Source organism: Calliphora vicina, chromosome 4 (genome assembly GCF_958450345.1).
Source record: "Calliphora vicina chromosome 4, idCalVici1.1, whole genome shotgun sequence".
Classification (NCBI taxonomy): Eukaryota; Metazoa; Arthropoda; class Insecta; order Diptera; family Calliphoridae; genus Calliphora; species Calliphora vicina.
The window spans coordinates 16,828,881-16,849,175 of NC_088783.1; the positions used below are offsets into that span (position 1 = coordinate 16,828,881).

Sequence of the window (20,295 nt, forward strand, 5' to 3'; positions counted from 1 at the left end):
CTCGTGCAGATTGTCCAATGTGTCATGAACTGTGTGGCTGTGTTGGATCTCATGTGGATTGGTATCGTCCCAAATTCGACAATTTCGCTGAAGATGATTTTTTTATGAAAATTAGGGTTTTCAGCGAACACACGTTGTTGTCTATGGTCGTTTATCTTCAGCTCCTGGTTTAGTTGAATTTTGTATGGTTGCAGACCCAAGTCATGACGCAAAATTCGCCAATTTGTGGTCTGCGAAAGGACGAGTTCTTGTGTTTCGTCGTCGTGTTGGTTCATTCAGGCCTGTCACACATTTTGTTCGGAATGGTTTCAATTCCGTAGTTTTCATTCCGATCGATTTCGTTTTAGGTTCTTCATTCTGTATTTATGATTTTAATTTGACAGCGTTTTTATATTAAAACAACAGTGAAGTTTTTGGTACAGAAATTGATTACAAATTTTATAAAAACAAATAATTACACAGAAATATCAATTTCACTTTGAAAACTGAAAGTGGTTTCATTCCGAAGGAAATTGTAGTTTTACTTTTTCTAAAGAAGCGAAATACGGAATTAATTCCACTTCCACTTCCGATTGGAATGGAATTCTGTGACAGCCCTGATTGTTTACTGAACCAGTGGACCCAAACTTATCCAATACACAGCGAATATTCCTCTAGGTGTGACGAATAGGGGACCTTAAAATGTGTGTAGTGCACGGAACGTTAACCGAACAGAACACCCAATTTTATCACTTTTACGTGTTGTTGAACGGTATATGTCAAAACAAGCGGAATAAATGACAGATGTAGCTTCAAAAATATGACCACAATCAATTGTCAAATTTCGAAAGTCCCAATTGGAAGACCCTTTATCTATGTTCAGTTGAATTTTGTTGCAAAGAAAGAACAAATTTAACACTTTTGATTTTATAAACATGAATTATTTTTAAGTTTAGTAATTACTTTTATTTAATCTTTTAAATAAATACAAACTCTTTATTAAATTAAATTTTTCAAACTGAATTTAAATTCTCCTCCATTTTTTTAACAGCTTAAGTTTAATTTGCAAAGTGTGGGCACTGTATACAATTCATGTTTATTGCTAAATTTATTGTTCTTTCCAATTTGTGCATTTTTTTTTTTTTTTGTTAAATATTAATTTAAAAATGTTTGTTTTACGGTGTTTTATTTTTGTTAATGTTTTTAAATATTGTTCACAAAAACTCAATTAAACTTAAATGTTTTTTGTTTTTTTAGAATTTGTGTTGTGTTGTTTGTTTTGAAATATTTTAACACATTCGTAAGATTTTATTTATTAAGAAAAAAAACTTCATGTTTGAGTACTAATTAAACTAATTTATTTTATTTGCTTAAAAGCTTGTAGTTAAATTATTAAAAATGATTTAATTTCTTTTTATTTTTAATTTTAGAATTCAAAGAACTGAGGAGCTTTCGGCGTATATAAATTAACTACTCGTCAAGAGTAAAGGGTAAGTTGAGGAATATTTTAAGTTTGGATATTTAAATTAAGGGAATAAAAAGGAAACAAAATGTTGAATTTCACCAAAGAGCACAGAAAAATTCCAAATTTTTGATTTTGGTTGTTACGATTTTAACCATATTTCGAAAAACTCGCGATTTTATTCACGATTTAATTTTTTGTAAAAATCACGAAACCTTAAATTTGTTGTAACTTCTAATACTCCTATTTTATGATTTAATTGATTTAAGATGCATTTGAAAGATAATTATGTCCTGTTAAGACTTCATAATAATAGAGTACAACTTAAAACATACACAAACCATTATCGAGAAGTCGAATTTTATTTATTTACAAAACCTTATAAAGGTATATGTATATTAGGGTCGCCCTTAATAAACGAAAGTTGGATTTTGGCCATTCTCACCCTCCAGTTTGGTGAACATTAGTAAAGAATTCAAGTACAATTTCGTAACAATATGTTGCCATTAAAAAATTACTTTTGCAATTTAATTTAAAAGAATAGAAATGTGTACGTAATTGTCGTTCTAATAAGATATAAAACACAAAAATTGGTCCAAAAATTTTAAAGTTATTAAAAATTCGCCAGGCCATTAACGTGCCTCAGGCAACTAGAACAAGAAATGTTGGAACAAAATTAACATATTTTGATAAATATTAAAATAAAAGCTCATTTTTACATAAAATATATCCATATTAACTTGTATATGAGTTTTTGTCTTCGTAGGATACCGTTAACCTATTCGCAGGTATGACCAAACAAATTAAATTTTTTTAACGGCAGTTTCAAAACTCCATTTTAAAATTTTTAAAATTTTTGTTAAGCAAATTTGAAAATTTTTTTGTCTTCACATTAGAATTTATTGAGAATATAATAGGGAATAAAAATATGAAAATATCTCTTATAGTTTTTCCGCACCAGCGATTTAAATTTTGAAATTTTCAAGAAAAACCAATTATTTGGCCATTTTTTTTTGGCAAATGAGCTCTTTTTCCTTACTGTTATGAATTTTAAGTAAAACCTATTCAGAACATTATAGTCCAGATAATTCTAAATATATTCTGAAAATTTTACTAAAATTGAAAAACATTAAACCTTAAATCGTGAAGGTTAAAGGTCAAATGTTTCTATATTTGGAATTTCGTCTATATTTTATATTTATTGATATATTTTAAGATTCGTCTTAGAATCTTATGAGGACACAGGTTATATTGGGTGTATAACTGATAAAAGGCGTATTTTTTGAACGTGGTTTGTGTTTTTAATAATTTATATGTCATTTTGAAGGGTACAAATGACATATCTGTCATTTATTATCACTTTGTTATTGAACATTATACATAGTGTAAAAAACAAAGTTTTTTTTTCTTTGAAAATTTGGAATTTTGTACCAACAATGCGTCATATGTGGGAAGTTTAGCTTTACACACCCATTGCTCGCCAAAGCTTATAATGAATGTGTTCCAGCGTTTTCAATGTGCGAGGAATGGTTTGTGCGGTTTAGAAGTGGAGATTTTGTCACGGAAGACAAAGATCGCCCAGGCCAACCAACAAATTGAGTACCATACGAATTGAAGCCGACAGAACTTGAAAGACGAAAATAATTTTCATTACTCATTACTTGTGATGAAAAATTTATCCATACGATAACCCAAAGCGTAAGATATCGTGTGTGAAACCCGACCAATGGCGCTAAGGTAATTCTTTGTATTTGGTATGAGCAAAAGGGTCATTTCTATTATGAGCTGCTAAAATCTGACCAGACCATCACAGGGAACCTGTACCGAATACAACTGATTCGTTTGAAGGGAACAAAAGCCTACATAATCAGTCAGAAACTGTAATACTCCATCATGCGATACCTGTTAAAAAGTATTTGGAACGAAGTGGTTGGGAAGTTTTGCCTCACCCGTTTTATAGTCTAGACTGTGCCCCTTCCAACTGCTATTTGTTTCGATCGATGCAGAAGGCTCTCTCTGGGATACGTTTCACTTTGAAACAGAGTATGCGATATTGGCTTGATTCGTTCATGGTCTCAAAAGATGAGCAGTTCTTTAGGATCGAAATCCATATGTGGCCAGAAAGATGTTTCCAATACTTTGAATAAATTTATATTGTACAAATCCCATAATTTTAAAGTCATACATCCAATATATATTTTTTGATTCTACGACCAAAATATCGATATGTTAAAAACGGAATGATAAACTCATGGTGGTTATAAAAACAAACTTAGTTGCTTTGGCTTTTAAGTAGGCTTCCTAATTCCCCAAACTTTTAAGAACATACAATTTCAATTTAATTCATTCTTAATGATCGAATTTTTTTACTGTGGCTTGAGTTGAGTGAATCCAATTCTGTTATTTCAATTATAATGCTTCTTTGCCAACTGACTATCTGTTGCTAGAACCGCAAAAAATCTATGAATATAATAAATTAATTAAAATAGCAACAACGAATCTTAATATTGTAACATTAAGAAGAAAACTTATAAAAAAAATTCTCGACAAACATTTTCTGAAAAATTCCAAGAAATTTTTACCGCATAGGAACCCTACTTCTAAGCTAACGATGTATTATATGTATATTTGACTTACGACTTTATATCTACATATATGTATATTTATTATTTATGATCATATCTTTTAATTTTTTAGAAAATAAATAATACGCTGCAGTTAAAAATCCAGATTCATTTTAAGAATATAAACAATAAAATCCTAAGCAAAAAAAAAACTTTCTAACACCTACAGCTAAATTTATTAGATACTATTTATAATAAATAGTATTTTTTTCTAGACCAAAACACTTTAAAATTTTATCACATTTCATTCGAATGTATTGTATTGTTTTCTTAAATAATTCAAGCTGCTGTAAAAAACAATTACGATCTAGAATTGAACCAATTGCAGCACGACCGTCTCAAACTTGCTCCGTTACAGTATGAAATGTAAATAAATTAATAATAATTATTAGAAAAAAAAAGAAAATTTAACTAATAATTGAACTATTTTCGAAACAAAATAAAAAAAAAATAACAAAATTTACGAGTCGTTTATAATTTTGTTAAGAAAATGTCCGTAACATGATGGATGATGTAATTGCAACTTGCACTTCGATTTTTTTTTTCTATTTTTTTTATAAAATAAATAAATATTAGAAACAAACATTGATCAAAGTATGAAAAACCAAATAAAAACTAATAATAATGAAACGAAAAACAAAAAAAAAAACGTTAAAGTTAACGTTCGTTTTTGTAACAAGTTTTCTCTGAGCCTCCATAATAGGAAATATTCTTCAAAGCCCCTCTATATACTTGGCATATGACCATAACGATAGTAAATTTATATTACATAAATACATACATATATATTGTAAATGAATGAATAGTCAGTTAGTTAGTTAGCTAGATAGATAGATAGACAGACTAGCAGCAGAGACATTTAAGACAGAAAGTTAGTTAAATAGTTAGATAGACAAATCAAAGTTTAAATGCGTTTGATATACAACATCTATATTCGTCTTGTGTTTTTGAGCTGGCAATAAATTTTATTTAACAATGTCCTTCATTGAATTTATTTTTTATAAAAGCGCGAATGTTAACTTGTAGTCAGTCAGTTTGTAAGTCAATCTTTGTCATAAATCTGAATTAACAAAAATAAATAAATTTTAGTAAATTATTTATGTATTTATTTATGAGCCTGCAAAGTCTTCTAGCATTACCAAATTTATGATATTTTTTAAACATTTTTATGATTTTATGTTTAATTCCCTCAATAAACATCATAAATAAGCTACAAATTATGATGACTTAATTTTTATTATTCAAAGAAACATCACTATAAATCATCTGTTTTTAGGCAGGTGGGTGGAGGAGCAACGTTTATAAACGTCAGAATTTTATTACTTTTTTACGGCCTTAAGTTTTGGGAAATATACTATTTATCCCACTTAGATTCTTAAGCTTTAATTCGTAATTAAATTTGTAACATTCAACATTTATGAAACAAAATTCCCCAAGAATTAGTTTTATAAAACTTCATTTCCACATTTAGATTATCTTTAGTATTTCAATTGTGTAGTAACTTTAGATATAAAACTTTTCTTTGAGGCATATAGGATTTACAAATGTTGCCCGCTTTGGAATCCCAGCTTTGGAATTTTAAAACACTTGGCTAAAATTAGAAACTTCAAAAAAAAAAATAATTTAAATTCAAAAGAAAATCCCTATTATTGAGAGTATGACTAAAAATGCGGAAGTTTTTCTAATTTTTAGCTGTTATTTTTGAAACATTTGTACAATATAAATTTATTCAAAGTATTCATCATTGTTAGCAATGACCTTTTCCTATCTTCCTGGCAACATATGGTTTCCTGTCAAAAGAACTGCTCATCTTTTGAGGCCAAGAACGAATCAAGCCAATATCGCATACTCTGTTGCAAAGTGAAGCGCATCCCAGAAGGTCTGGACTAGGGTTGTATAAGTCAATTGTTGGAACAATAGTCGAAAAGTCGAAAAAAATCGATTAAAAAGTTGAAAGTTCGAAAAGTCGACTTTTAGTAAATTACCAAAAGTCAACTGACTTTTTAAAATCGGAAAAAGTCGAAAGGTCGACTTTTTGTTTCAGCTATAGAACCCTAGTCTGGACTATAAAGCGGGTGAAGCAAAACTTTCCAAGCTCTTCATTCTAAATAGTTTTGTCATGATGGAATATTAAAGTTTCATGTCTGGTCGTTTTTCGTCCACTGATCGCTTCAAACGATTCAGTACCGTTCGGTACAGGTTCCATTGTGATGGTCTGGTAAGCTTACAGCTTTTGATCCCACCAAATACAGAGAATTACCTTTATTGTGTCGATTCAGTTAGTTGATCGGGCTTCACATACGATCTCTTAAGCTTCGGTTTATAGTAATGGATCCAATTTTCATCGCAAGTAATGATTCGTTGCAAAAATGATTTTCTTTTAAAGCGTTAAAACATCATTTCGGAAATGCAAAATCGTCTTTCAAGTTATCTCATCTTCACTTCTTATGATACCCAATTTCCCTGCTTTAGCATGAAGCCTGCTCCTCGTAAACTTTTTGAAACTGCTGCTTGAGTAGCTCCCACTGATTTTGTAAGCTCTTTTTGAGATTTACAACAATCTTCATGGATTTATGCCTGCAATTGTTGGTCTTCAAACTTTTTTACCACTTCTAAACCGCACAAATCATTTCTTGCACGTTGAAACCAATGGAATACATTCACCATAAGCTTTGGTGAGCAATCGGTGTGCTTCAGTGAATCCCGCATTTTTATGAATAAGAGGGTTAGTTTAGATTTTCTTTGGCTGTCAGAAGTAAATTCGTCTGCCAGTTTCATAGTCTTATACAATAATCATTTTTGCTGGAATTCAAGTGTAAAACAAACAGAATTCCAGTCATACATTTACATTTCCATGGTTGAAATACTTGCCAGTGAGAAGGAAACTTGAATTCAATTCAAACATAACAGTGTTAATACAGTTGAATTCAAGCCTTGAATTTCAATGAAATACAAATCGAAAATATATTTGAATTTAAGCTTTAAAATATTGTTACGTTTTAACCTTTTCAAAACGTTTGGTTTATTTCTTTTAAATAAACCGGATACTTTTGATTGCAAATAAAAGCCGTTTAGTAGTTTGAAAATTGTAACAACTCTTTATTTCTTTGAAATGTACAACAACCACAGAATTAAATAGCCACTCAATGTTTTTTATACACGTTTATAAATTCTCAGAAATACAGACACAATTTATAATGTATACGAATTTACTTGAAAAACACAACACTTTAAGGCACTTAGTTGATGTTTATTCGAAAAGCGTCTCTGATCAACTCACTAACGACTGCAACCTCTGCCACTATTTATAACACTGCATTACCATCTAGAAAGCTCTTTAACTGTCAAAGTTCGAATATTCTAGATCATACGCCATCTACAATGTTCTTTAACTGAATATTCGAATTCAAACAGCGTTGCCAACTTACGATCAATGGTCAACTGAAAGCTTTTATTTAATAATGCCCACAGATATGTTACAGTTTGCTATTACAGCAATGTTATTTGAAAGCATTATGCTACTTTTAAATCAGCCCTTAAAATCGTTATATTTGAATTCAAGTACAATTTCGTAACAGTATTCATCATTGTTAGCAATGACCTTTTCCTATCTTCCTGGCAACATATGGATTCTTGTCAAAAGAACTGCTCATCTTTTGAGGCCAAGATCGAATCAAGCCAATATTGCATACTCTGTTGCAAAGTGAAGCGCATCCCAGAAGGAGTGTTTAGCTTCGATCGAAACAAATTGTAGTCGGACGGGCAAGGTCTGGACTAGGGTTCCATAAGTCGATTGTTCGAACAATAGTCGAAAAGAGTCGAAAAAAAACGATTAAAAAGTTGAAAGTTCGAAAAGTCGAATTTTTAAAATCGGAAAAAGTCGAAAGGTCGACTTTTTTCAGCTATAGAAGCAAAACTTTCCAAGCTCTTCATTCTAAATAGTTTTGTCATGATGGAATATTAAAGTTTCATGTCTGGTCGTTTTTCGTCCACTGATCACTTCAAACGATTCAGTACCGTTCGGTACAGGTTCCCTTGTGATGGTCTGGTAAGCTTACAGCTTTTGATCCCACCAAATACAGAGAATTACCTTATAGTGTCGATTCGGTTAGTTGACCGGGCTTCACATACAATCTCTTAAGCTTCGGGTTATAGTAATGGATCCAATTTTCATCGCAAGTAATGATTCGTTGCAAAAATTATTTTCTTCTTTTTTAACATCATTTCGGAAATGCAAAATCGTCTTTCAAGTTATCTCATCTTCACTTCTTATGATACCCAATTTCCCTGCTTTAGCATGAAGCCTGCTGCTCGCAAACTTTTTGCGAGCTACTCAAATTGCTGCTTGAGTAGCTCCCACTGATTTTGTAAGCTCTTTTTGAGATTTACAACAATCTTCATGGATTTATGCCTGCAATTGTTGGTCTTCAAACTTTTTCACCACTTCTAAACCGCACATATCATTTCTCGCACGTTGAAACCAATGGAATACATTCATCATAAGCTTTGGTGAGTAATCGGTGTGCTTCAGTGAATCCCGCATTTTTATGAATAAGAGAGTTAGTTTTGATTTTCTTTGGCTGTCAGAAGTAAATTCGTCTGCCAGTTTCTTACACAATAAGCATTTTTGCTGGAATTCAAGTGTAAAACAAACAGAATTCCAGTCATACATTTACATTTCAAGGGTTGAAATACTCGCCAGTGAGAAGAAAACTTGAATTCAATTCAAACATAACAGTGTTAATACAGTTGAATTCAAGCCTTGAATTTCAATGAAATACAAATCGAAAATATATTTGAATTTAAGCTTTAACCCTTAAATGCATGATTTTTACTCTTATTTTTCTATAAAGTATCAAATATTTATTTGATTTTTATTTATTGTATTTCCTATAGCTTTAGTTCGATTTAGAATTTCTTTAGCTGAAACTTATCGTACTCCCTTTGATTTTGCTGAAAGAGAATCTGAATTAGTATTTAGCTTATATTCGTCTAAAATTAAGTGTACCTGTAATGTAGACAATTGGCAATAATATGCATTTAAGGGTTAAAATATAGTCTAATTCAACCCTTGAAATTATAGTTCAATTTAAGTCGAAAAACAAATCTGATTTTGATAATTTTTTTTTCCAAAACCATATTTACATTAAAGTTATTAGGAGTATGACTTAAAAATGCGGGATTTACAATAGATGGCGTATCTTTTGAACGCCATATGTCATTTGAAGGGTACATATCTGTCATTTATTTTCACTTAGTTGTTATAGTGTAAACAACAAAGTTTTTTTGCTTCGAAAATTTTGAAATTTGTGCCAACGACATGCAAGCGTAATTTGCGGGAAGTTTTGCTTAACTCAAGAAAGCTTATGGTGAATGTGTTTCATCAAAGTGCGAGAAATAGTTTGGGCGGTTCAGAAATGGTGATTTTGACACGGAAGACAAAGATCACCCTGACCAGCCAAAAATGTTTGAAGACCAAGATTTGGAGGCATTACTCCATGAAGATTTTTGTCAAAACATGCAAAATCATTGGGAGCTACTCAAACAGCTATTTCAAAACGTTTGCGAGCAGCTGGATTCATCGGAAAGCAAGGAAATTGAGTATCATACGAATTGAAGCCGAGAGAAATGCTGCTTGCACTCTGTAAAAGAAAATAATTGTTTACTTGCAATGAAAATGGGTTCCATTACGATAACCCGAAACATAAGAGATCTTATGTGAAGCCCGGCCAACCAGCCTACAAAATCATTGACAATTTCAAAACGTTTACGAGCAGCAGGATTCATCCAGAAGTAGGCAAATTGAGTATCATACGAATTGAAGCCGATAGACCTTGAAAGACGATTTTGCATTTCCGAAATGATGGTTGAACGCTATAAAAGAAAATCATTTTTGCAGCGTATCATTACTTGCAATGTAAAATGGGTTCCATTACGATAACTCGAAGCGTAAGAGATCTTATGTGATCTCCAGCCGAATCGACACCAAATACTAATATTCATGGTGCTACGGTAATGCTCTGTATTTGTTGGGACCAAAAGGGTCCTATCTATTATGAGATGCTGATACCGCAATATTCCATCATGACAACACTAGGCCACATGTTGCAAAACCTGTTCAAAACTAATTAGAATGAAATGGTTGGGAAGTTTTGCCTCCCACGCTTTATAGTCCACACCTTGCTCCGTCCGACTCCTATTTTTTTGGATCGATGCAGAACGCTCTCTCTGGGATACGCTTCACTTTGGGACAGAGTATCCGATATTGGCTTGATTCGTTCATGGCCTCAAAAGATGAGCAGTTCTTTAGGATGCGAAAAGGTCATAGGCTAACAGTGGCCAATACTTTGAATAAATTTATATTGTACAAATAAAGTACAAAAGTACAATCAGTTTTAGTTTTTTTGTGTCTGTATTAATTTAGAAGATATAAGTTTAACGAATTTACCCCCTAAATCTTGAGAATTTCCAAAAATCCCTTCCTAGTGCATCTACAAAGGGAAAGAGAAGCTTATAGTCCAAATGTTATGTCTCTACCTTTTGGCGTTTGTAAAGTTACTATTTTATATTCATATGTATATATTTATGTAGATTGAAGCCAGTTTTATTTTATTTTCTTTTTTTTAAATAAAAAATATAAATTTAATTGCAGCCCACTTTTCTAAGTGGCTTAAAATACAAGTTGAAAGATTAATATTTAAAAATAAAATTTTGTTTATTTTTCTTTTAGGTTTTCAACATGGAGTTGGAGTGTGATTTAAGTAAAATTAATAATGAAGAATTGCTGAGAAAAATGGTAAGCTAGCTGTACAATAAATAGTTTTAATATTAAAACTTATTAAACAATTTAAAGCGGTTGAAGATTTACCTTAAAACCAACCAATATTTGTTAAAAATCTAATTTTGACACAATAAAATACGACTTACCCTTAGCCCCTGTCTATACCTGATAAATTTTTATCATGATAAACGTCAAAATGGTTGTCATGATAAAAATTTGTCAGGTATAGTCTCCTTTTATTAGTATTATTGCTTCATAATGACAAAATTGTTAGTGCAACTTTGTCTTGACAACAAATGTCATTAATTGTTATGATAAATATTTGTCTAGTATAGACAGGGGATAAAATACTTACATAAGTCATAAGCACAGTAAACATTCTAAAAAATAATTAAATTACAAAATTTAACTAGAAATACAAAAATTAAATAAGAGAAGATTACTGTGATATAATCTATTTAATTTCGCTTTTATTCAAATTGTTTTGTATTAACTACGTCACGTAGTTTTTTAAAAAACAATTATTCATAATAAAAAGCTTTAATTTGTTTACCTCATAATATTTAATTATGTTATCAAAATGATTTAAATGACAACAGAGAAAAAAAATCATAACAAATGAAACTAATTTAAAATAACCCCCTCCTCTTCACATTAAATATAATAAATAATATGACTGCTTCTTTCTAATCACGATGTCTCATCTTAAGAATAAATAAATACAAAAAAGCAAATAAATAAGTAAGTAGTTCATGTCAAACTTTCTAACCCCATGTTAAACCATTTATGGCAAGACAAGATCATGAGCATCATCAATGACTTTAGCAAAAATCAATTCAAAATATATTTTTTTTGTTAACGACAGCACGTCTACTGACACCCTGAGTCTGTGTCACCACAGTCGTTCTAAGAATAAGCTGGTGCAGAGCGAAAGAGCGTGGGTTAATTGTCTGATGGTTGGTGGATTGAATGAATGAATTTACTCATCTCATAACATCTCAGCTTAATTCGTATAAAAAAAGAAAAATGGCTTGACAAAAATGGTTGGTTTTAAATCAATAAAGAATAATGAATATACAAACATTGCGCTGGCTTTATGTTGATAAATACTTTATAAAAATTTATTTATATTACAATTTTATTTAGTAATTTATGTGAGTCTGTCTGTACTTTGTTTTTGGTTTTAATTGGTATAAAACCATAAATTGTTGAAGTTCAAAATTGAAAATTTGAATTAATATTTATTTATGATTGCAAGTGAATTGATTTTAATTAGTCTTTATTTTATTTTATAAAAAAGGACAGAAAAAAGAGTATAAATATTGTTGACATCATAAATCTTCAAGATACGTTATTGTTGTGTGTTAATTTCATTAACTAGGACAATTACCACCAACCACTACCAGTTCTTCAAACTACATGGTCACATTTTGAAGAGTTATTTTAACAGCATTTTAAGTGGCTTGTTTAGAAACTCATTAACATTTTTCTACAAATTACAAACAAATAGGCCTCAGGTAAAAAATAAATAAATAAAAAATCCAAATATAGTTTTGTTTGTAGTTAAAGGTAAATACTTAATAATGGTTAATAAATTATAAGAGAAATAAACAAAATAGGAAATAATTTATTAGAAATTATTGGAAACTTAAGTAAAATGGAATGGTAATTAGCCAAAGGAAATAATACAATTATAAGAATTTACTCAAAAAATTAACCGAGCTTAATAATTTTAGAATTTACATGTTATACTTTGAAATGAAAAAATCTTTTATTTGAATTCAACTTATATACCTTTTCTAAAAGAGTAACATCCAAGAGTAAAATCCAAACTTATTCACCGAGGAAGTATGGTGTCGATTCAAATAAAAAACACAATGACACTTCCTGATTTTCTCATAAATGTCTCTTTAGCGGGTTATAGAAAATACTAAAAAAAAATGTTTTAAGTATTTCGGTAATAACTTTCTCTCTCGATTTATATCGAGTTTTCTCAGAGATCACACTATACGACTTGTTGTAGATAGGATCTCATGAAACGAGTTCAAGACTAAAGGCCCAACTATAATATGCATAAGCTAGCTTAAGTTAATGTCAAAACCGAACGAAAAGTCTGTCAAATGCTTAAGAAAATCCGAAGAAACTTTTAGGTGGCCATAATGTACTTACGTGCATTCAAAACAATTTAGCCCCATTTGCACATGTTTGTATAAAACAAACAAACAGCTGATTCCGTACGGAATGTGCGACCAGCTTCGCTCTTTGCTTAAGCAAATCAAAGTTGACGAAACTTGACGAAACTCTCTTAAGTACATTATAGTTTGTCACATACTTTTATATGTATTCGTACAGTTGCTTAAGCTGACTTAAGCTAGTGTATGCATATTATAGTTGGGCCTTAATTCATGGGTACCTCAAGGCTTAATCCTTTCTCCTACTCTATTTCTTATTTTCCTAAAGACCTTCTACGTCAAACTTCCAACCCTATCTATTCTTTAGCAGATGACAGCAACATTTCCTATTCAGATTCATTCAATTATAGACCAGGCCTGTTGGACGCTTAACCAAGATCTTTAGACAATCTCTGAATGGGGTCGTGCGAACAAAGTCGACTTTAAAGCACGCAAGACTCCGACCTAAAATGGAATACAACTCTCATGTATGGGCTGGTGCTTCGAAGTCTATTTTGGAGTTACACGTACAGGAGAGGGCGAAAGTGCTTATAGGTGGCAGTAGGGTATCCTTTGACTCACTGGAACATTGGGTGGTCTTTCACTGTTCTACCGATAGTACTCTGGAATGTTCCCGAATCTCGTAGTTTTTTACTCAATACACATTCTTTGGCGAGGGCTCATCCATTCGTGGTTTAGCCGTACAGTCCGTATGTGGAATAAGCTTCAATATAGGAAAATTCAAACCAAATGTCCACAAACACAACGCCCTCTATCCTCCCTCCCATAATCTATGTTACTACACGCAGAGAAAAAATATAATTGGGCATGGTTACTGAACCATTTAAATAGTGTTACAAGATTTTTAACAATATTATAGTCACAGTAACTATTTACATGATTGTGGTAACCATAATATGGTTAATTTATGATTCACATGATTACTGGTTATATATATGTGGCACCCTGTCATCATTTATAACATTTTCGTTAACTCCTTTTATAACATTCTTATTCTCTTTAATTACTACTTTTTACTTTTGTCTTTTACTTCTTTCCTTCGCTGATACTCCGTGTACACGATCTCCCTCATCTTTTATATTTCTTTAAATCATAAGTTACTTTATTGTATTAATTAATAAAATCGTTTAAAATTAACACCACAATATTCTTTTAATGGTAAATAATAAATTTACCAAATTGGTGACCCCGACGTGATCTTGTGGTGTCGCGATAAAGATTTTTTAAATAATTAAAGTCATTAGTTTTTCTGTACGCCATTCTGCCATAACGGTACATATCGACATTTTTCGAATTTTTTAAGTTACAAAATGACTGATCTAAACGACAGTGGCAATCCATCAACTGTTGCGTTATCCGAGTCGACCAACGATACATCTCAACCACGTGCAGAATCACCAGCCTCCGCTAATGTTGCTGTGGTTTACGCACGGCTTCCATTACCACAGATGGCCAGTTCAAACGTTGAATCATGGTTTACAACCATGGACTTCTGGTTCACTGCATCAGGAATTTCGAGCGACAAACAAAAAACAGCAACAGTCTTGGCAGCTTTAGATCCGAGCGTAATTTCGCAATTATCCGAGGTCATTGCTGAGATGCCTCAAAACGAGCGATACGATTACATCCGTAAGAAAATAATTTATCATTTCGCAGACAGCGAGCAGCGCAGACTTAATCGTCTGCTTTCCGAGTTGCCTCTTGGCGACAAAAAGCCATCGGAACTCTACTACGAAATGAAACGCGTTGCTGGTTCTACTCTTGGAGATACCGCTCTCAAAAGTTTATGGATAAAACGACTTCCAGACGTTGTGCAACCTGTGGTTGCTGCATCGAGCGGACCGGCAACTGAATTTACAAGAATCGCAGATTCTATTGTGGATGCCGTGTCAGCTAGGCAAATTAACGTAATCTCAAAACACGAAACTAGCGAAATAGATGAGTTGCGTGCTGCCGTACATAACCTCACAAAAAAATTTGAAAAATTTACAACTCGCTCACGATCACGCAGTCGTCATCAGACTCGTAATCCATCACGTATTCGTGCCCGTTATCAATCCCCTAATAACGCAGCTGGTGAGGGCAGTTCTAACTCTACCACCAACGAATGCTGGTATCACCAAAAACATGGCCGTAATGCACAAAAATGTAGATCTCCATGCCGCCACAAACGTGGTTCTGTCAGCACTGTAACATCCAGTGCCGTTCAACAGTCAGCCTGAAGCCAGAAGATCGTGGTAGAAAGCAGCGGAGATTCTACTACGAAAACACTTTTCCGTCTACAGGTAAAAGACCTACAAACTAAACAAACGTTTTTAGTTGATACAGGTGCGGACGTGTCCGTCCTACCACTTGCTTTAAAATCAGCCGATATTAAACCTACCGCCACGAAACTCTACACAGCAAACGGCTTACCTATCAAAGTTCTCGGGCTGAAGCGAATTGTTTTAAATCTTGGACTGAAACGAACTTTCGAGTGGCCTTTTTTAATCGCAGACGTCACGACTCCAATCATAGGTGCAGATTTTTTGCGATTTTACGATCTGTTAATTGATTTGCGCCGCAATCGTCTAATCGAAACAATGACGGAGAACAATCCGACTCCAGTAGCCTTCTCCGATTTGAGGACTGCAGAGATTCATACATCTGATACGTTTCATAACATTTTACGTGATTTTGCCGACATTACGAAGATCGCTCCGTATGGAACTACTACCAAATCCACAATCTTTCATCGAATCGACACGACAGGCCAGCCGGTACATTCCCGAGCACGACGTTTATCTCCCGAAAAATTGTCTGCAGCACGAGCTGAATTCGACGTACTTACAAAAGCTGGAATTTGCCAACCGTCTAGCAGTAACTGGTCTAGTCCGTTGCACATGGTACAAAAAGCCAATGGCACATGGAGACCATGTGGCGATTACAGGGCATTAAATGCACAAACCATCCGTGACCGATACCCGCTCCCGTACTTGTCGGATTTTACTAGTAACCTCTACGGTAAGAAAATTTTTTCAAAAATAGACCTCCAAAAGGCCTTCCACCAGGTCCCGGTCCACCCTGAAGACGTTGGAAAAACCGCCATAACAACACCTTTCGGCCTCTACGAGTTCAAATTCATGACATTTGGACTCTGCAACGCGGCGCAGACCTTTCAAAGACTCATTAACGAGGTGCTGCGGGGTTTGGATTTTGCTTTCGCATACATTGACGACATCTGTGTAGCGTCAACATCAGTCGAACAACACCGAAACGACCTAATAGAAGTTTTTAAAAGATTACGAGCTAACAATTTAGCCATAAACGTTGATAAGTGCGAGTTTGGTAGAACCGAGCTAAAATTCCTAGGTCATTATGTTACCGGAGATGGTATACGACCACTTCCAGAGCGAGTTGAAGCGATCCACAGCTTTCCAAAACCTACGCTGGCTAAGGAATTAAAACGATTTATCGCTACACTTAATTTTTACAAGCGGTTCTTGCCAAACGCAACTATAAATCAAGCGAAACTTCAAGCACTGATAAAAGGCAATGTTAAAAATGATTGCACAGTACTTGAATGGACACCTGAAACGGAGGCTGCCTTCATAAAATGCAAAGATGAATTAGGCAACGCTGCACTCTTGGCACACCCAGCGAAAAATGCAGACTTAGCACTGTATGTGGATGCATCTAACACAGCAGTTGGCGCTGCTCTCCATCAGAGTTTAAATGGTGCACTTCAGCCCCTTGGATTTTATTCAAAAAAATTGACGAACTCCCAACAAAAATATAGCACTTACGACCGTGAGCTAACTGCGATGTATCAAGGTATTAGCCATTTTCGATACATGCTGGAAGGAAGAAAGTGTTACATCGTAACTGATCACCGACCATTAGTCTACGCATTTCATCAAAAAGCTGAAAAAGCATCGCCACGCAGGGCTCGGCAATTAGACTACATCGGGCAATTCACCACGGATATTCGCTACATTCCGGGTGAACAAAATGCAACAGCGGATTTTCTATCTCGTATCCAGTTATTAAATCAAAGCGTCGACTACTCCAGAATTGCCGCAGCGCAGAGAGATGACGAAGAGTTAAAGAATTTACAATCAGGTAGAACCACTAACTCTCTCAAATTATCATCTTTTGCATTTTCAGATTCAGAGCAATATTTGGTTTGCGATACTTCAACAAAAAACATCCGTCCTTTCATTCCAAAATCGTTTCGTAAGCAGATTTTATCAATCGTTCATGGTCTGTCTCACCCTGGAATTCGAGCAACGACAAAATTATTAACTGCCCGTTTTGTCTGGCCATCGATGCGTAAAGATACGGCAAAATTTGTTCGCAGCTGCATCGCATGCCAACGCTCAAAGGTCCAGCGCCATACGAGATCTCATACATCAAAGTACGACCCGCCAAAGGAACGGTTCTCACACATCAATGTGGACATTGTAGGACCATTTCCGCTGTGCGATGGCCAACGATATTGTTTGACAATTATCGACCGGTTTACGAGATGGCCTGAGGCTGTACCAATGCCTGACATGGCAGCCGAAACTGTCGCGAAAGCAATTTTGCATAGCTGGATTGCCAGGTTTGGCGTCCCCGCAAAAATTACATCCGATCGAGGAAGACAATTTGAATCGCATATTTTTGCTGAGTTAACAACTTTAATTGGTGCTTCTCATCTCCGTACGACGCCGTATCATCCTGAATCGAATGGTATAGTAGAGAGGTGGCACCGCGTATTAAAGGCCGCAATCCTTTGCAGCGATCCAGCAAAATGGGTTCATAGCCTTCCATCGATATTACTTGGTCTACGCGTAGTTTTTAAGCCCGACATTAACGCCTCTCCAGCCGAACTCGTATATGGGACGAATTTAAGAATTCCCGGTGAATTTTTCTGCAACACCAAACCGTCGGTAGCAACAAGTGAAGTCGTCGCTCAGTTTCGAGCAGCAATGCAAAAGCTTCGTCCAACAGACACATCACACCATGCGGAACCGAAAACATTCGTGAGTCCTTCACTAAGTTCGTCGTCTCATGTTTTTGTACGGAACGATTCAATACGCCCTTCGTTAACGCATCCCTATGATGGCCCATTCAGCATTGTGCGAAAAACATCAAAGTATTTCACTATCAATATGGGTACTCGTCACGTCAACATTAACATCGACAGACTCAAGCCAGCTTTTATCGAGTGTTCCGATACAAACATTTTAAACCAAACAAATCAACATCAAACGACACAACCGGATGTTAACGAAAACCAACGACCACAAACTCCTCAACTTTCAACACCGGCACAAAGCAATCCCTTGCAAGCGAATCAACCGTCATCAAGTCAACACAACTCTCCGATATTATCGACAAAAACTACCCGCCACGGCCGCCGTGTTACATTCCCAATAAGGTTCCGGTAGCTTTCATCTAGCCGGGGAGTACTGTGGCACCCTGTCATCATTTATAACATTTTCGTTAACTCCTTTTATAACATTCTTATTCTCTTTAATTACTACTTTTTACTTTTGTCTTTTACTTCTTTCCTTCGCTGATACTCCGTGTACACGATCTCCCTCATCTTTTATATTTCTTTAAATCATAAGTTACTTTATTGTATTAATTAATAAAATCGTTTAAAATTAACACCACAATATTCTTTTAATGGTAAATAATAATTTAAAATAAATAATTTAAAAAAAAATAAAAATTTACCAAATATATATGTTTGTGGCAACCATATTTATGATGAATAATTTTATCATATGTTGTTCTCAGATTATGATAAGCCTTAAGCCGAGAGCAACATAATATGATAAGTCCTTCATCATATAAATGGTTGTCACAAACATATATGTGTTGACTGTAACCATATATATGGTTGATACAATCATGTGAATCATAAATTAACCATACTATGGTTACCACAATCATGTAAATGGTTACTGTGACTATAATATAGTTAAGAAACTTGTAACAATATTGAAATGGTTACAGTAACCATGCCCAACTATATTTTTTGTCTGCGTGTAGTTTCAACACAATGAACTGCATAAGTAGGGGTCATCCCCTGAGTATTGGTCCAAGCAAAAAAAAAAAAACAAATTGTAGTCGGACGGGTCAAGGTCTGGACTATATGGCGGGTGAGGAAAAACTTCCCAACCACTTCTTTCTAAATAGTTTTTAACAGGTATTGCAACATGTGGCCAACATGATGGAATATTATGGTTTCATGTCTAGCCGCATTCAACGAATCGCTTCAAACGAATCAGTTGTGTTCGGTACTCATAATACATAGAACCCACCTAATGCAGAGAATTACCATAGCGCCATTGTTATTTGGCTTTGGTATCGATTCGACTGGTTGGCTGGGCTTCATATACGATTTCTTATGCTTCGGGTTATTGTAATGCATCTATTTTTCATCGCAAGTAATGTTACGGTACAAAAAAGCGTTCTTCCAAAATTGTGTTTCATGGTATCTCGGCTTCAATTCATATGGTATGCAATCTCCCTGCTTTTGGATGAATCATGCTGCTCGCAAATGTTTTGAAATTGTTGCTCTGGTTGAGTTTTACAACAATCTTCATTGAGTAATGTCTACAAATCTGGGTCTTCAAACTTTTTTTGATGTCCTGGTCCAAATTTGTCTTCCGTGTCAAAATCGCCACTTCTCAACCGCTCAAACCACCTCTCGCACTGGTGACCAATCGGTGTGCTTAGCGGCACTTTTTTTCAAATTAAAGAAGTAAAGCAAAACTTCCTGCATATGACGCTTTGTATTTGTATTAAAAGGTCTTCCAATAGGGACTTCCGAACTTTGACAGTTGATAGCGGCCATATTATTGAAGCTACATCTGTCGAATTGGCTGTTATTTATTCAGTTTGTGTTGACAAATCACCACGGACGTATACAACGTTTTATTATTTATTGTTTTATCGAAACGAATTTTCTGTTCGGACAACGTTCCAAAATTGTCGAATTTCGGACGATACCAAGCCACATGAGATCCAAGATCGTCCAATGCATCCTGAAAAATTCACTGTTTGGAGTAGATTTTGAGAACGACATTGGCCAGGCCAACACCGTCCACAATCATCAAGAGGTCCATGATAACCAACATCTTTTGGCCTGAATTGGATGACATTTGACAATCTGCACTGGCGATTTTAGGGCATGGTCATCTCATGTAGAGGTGATGTGAATTGGCCACAGAGATCATTCGATTCATTGAAAGGCCTTTCGATAGGCCTTTCAAACGAATA

General features: G+C 34.2%; 1 protein-coding gene across 1 annotated transcript in view; it reads left to right on the plus strand.

Annotated features, from left to right (window-relative positions):
* The window catches only part of LOC135957141 (titin), a 107,867-nt gene that overhangs the window by 6,324 nt on the left and 81,248 nt on the right, over window positions 1–20,295 (plus strand). The window contains exons 2-3 of the mRNA XM_065507826.1: window positions 1,410–1,469; window positions 10,796–10,861. Coding sequence (XP_065363898.1) covers window positions 10,805–10,861 — 57 coding nt within the window. The 5' untranslated portion in view covers window positions 1,410–1,469; window positions 10,796–10,804. The remainder of the gene's footprint in view (window positions 1–1,409; window positions 1,470–10,795; window positions 10,862–20,295) is intronic.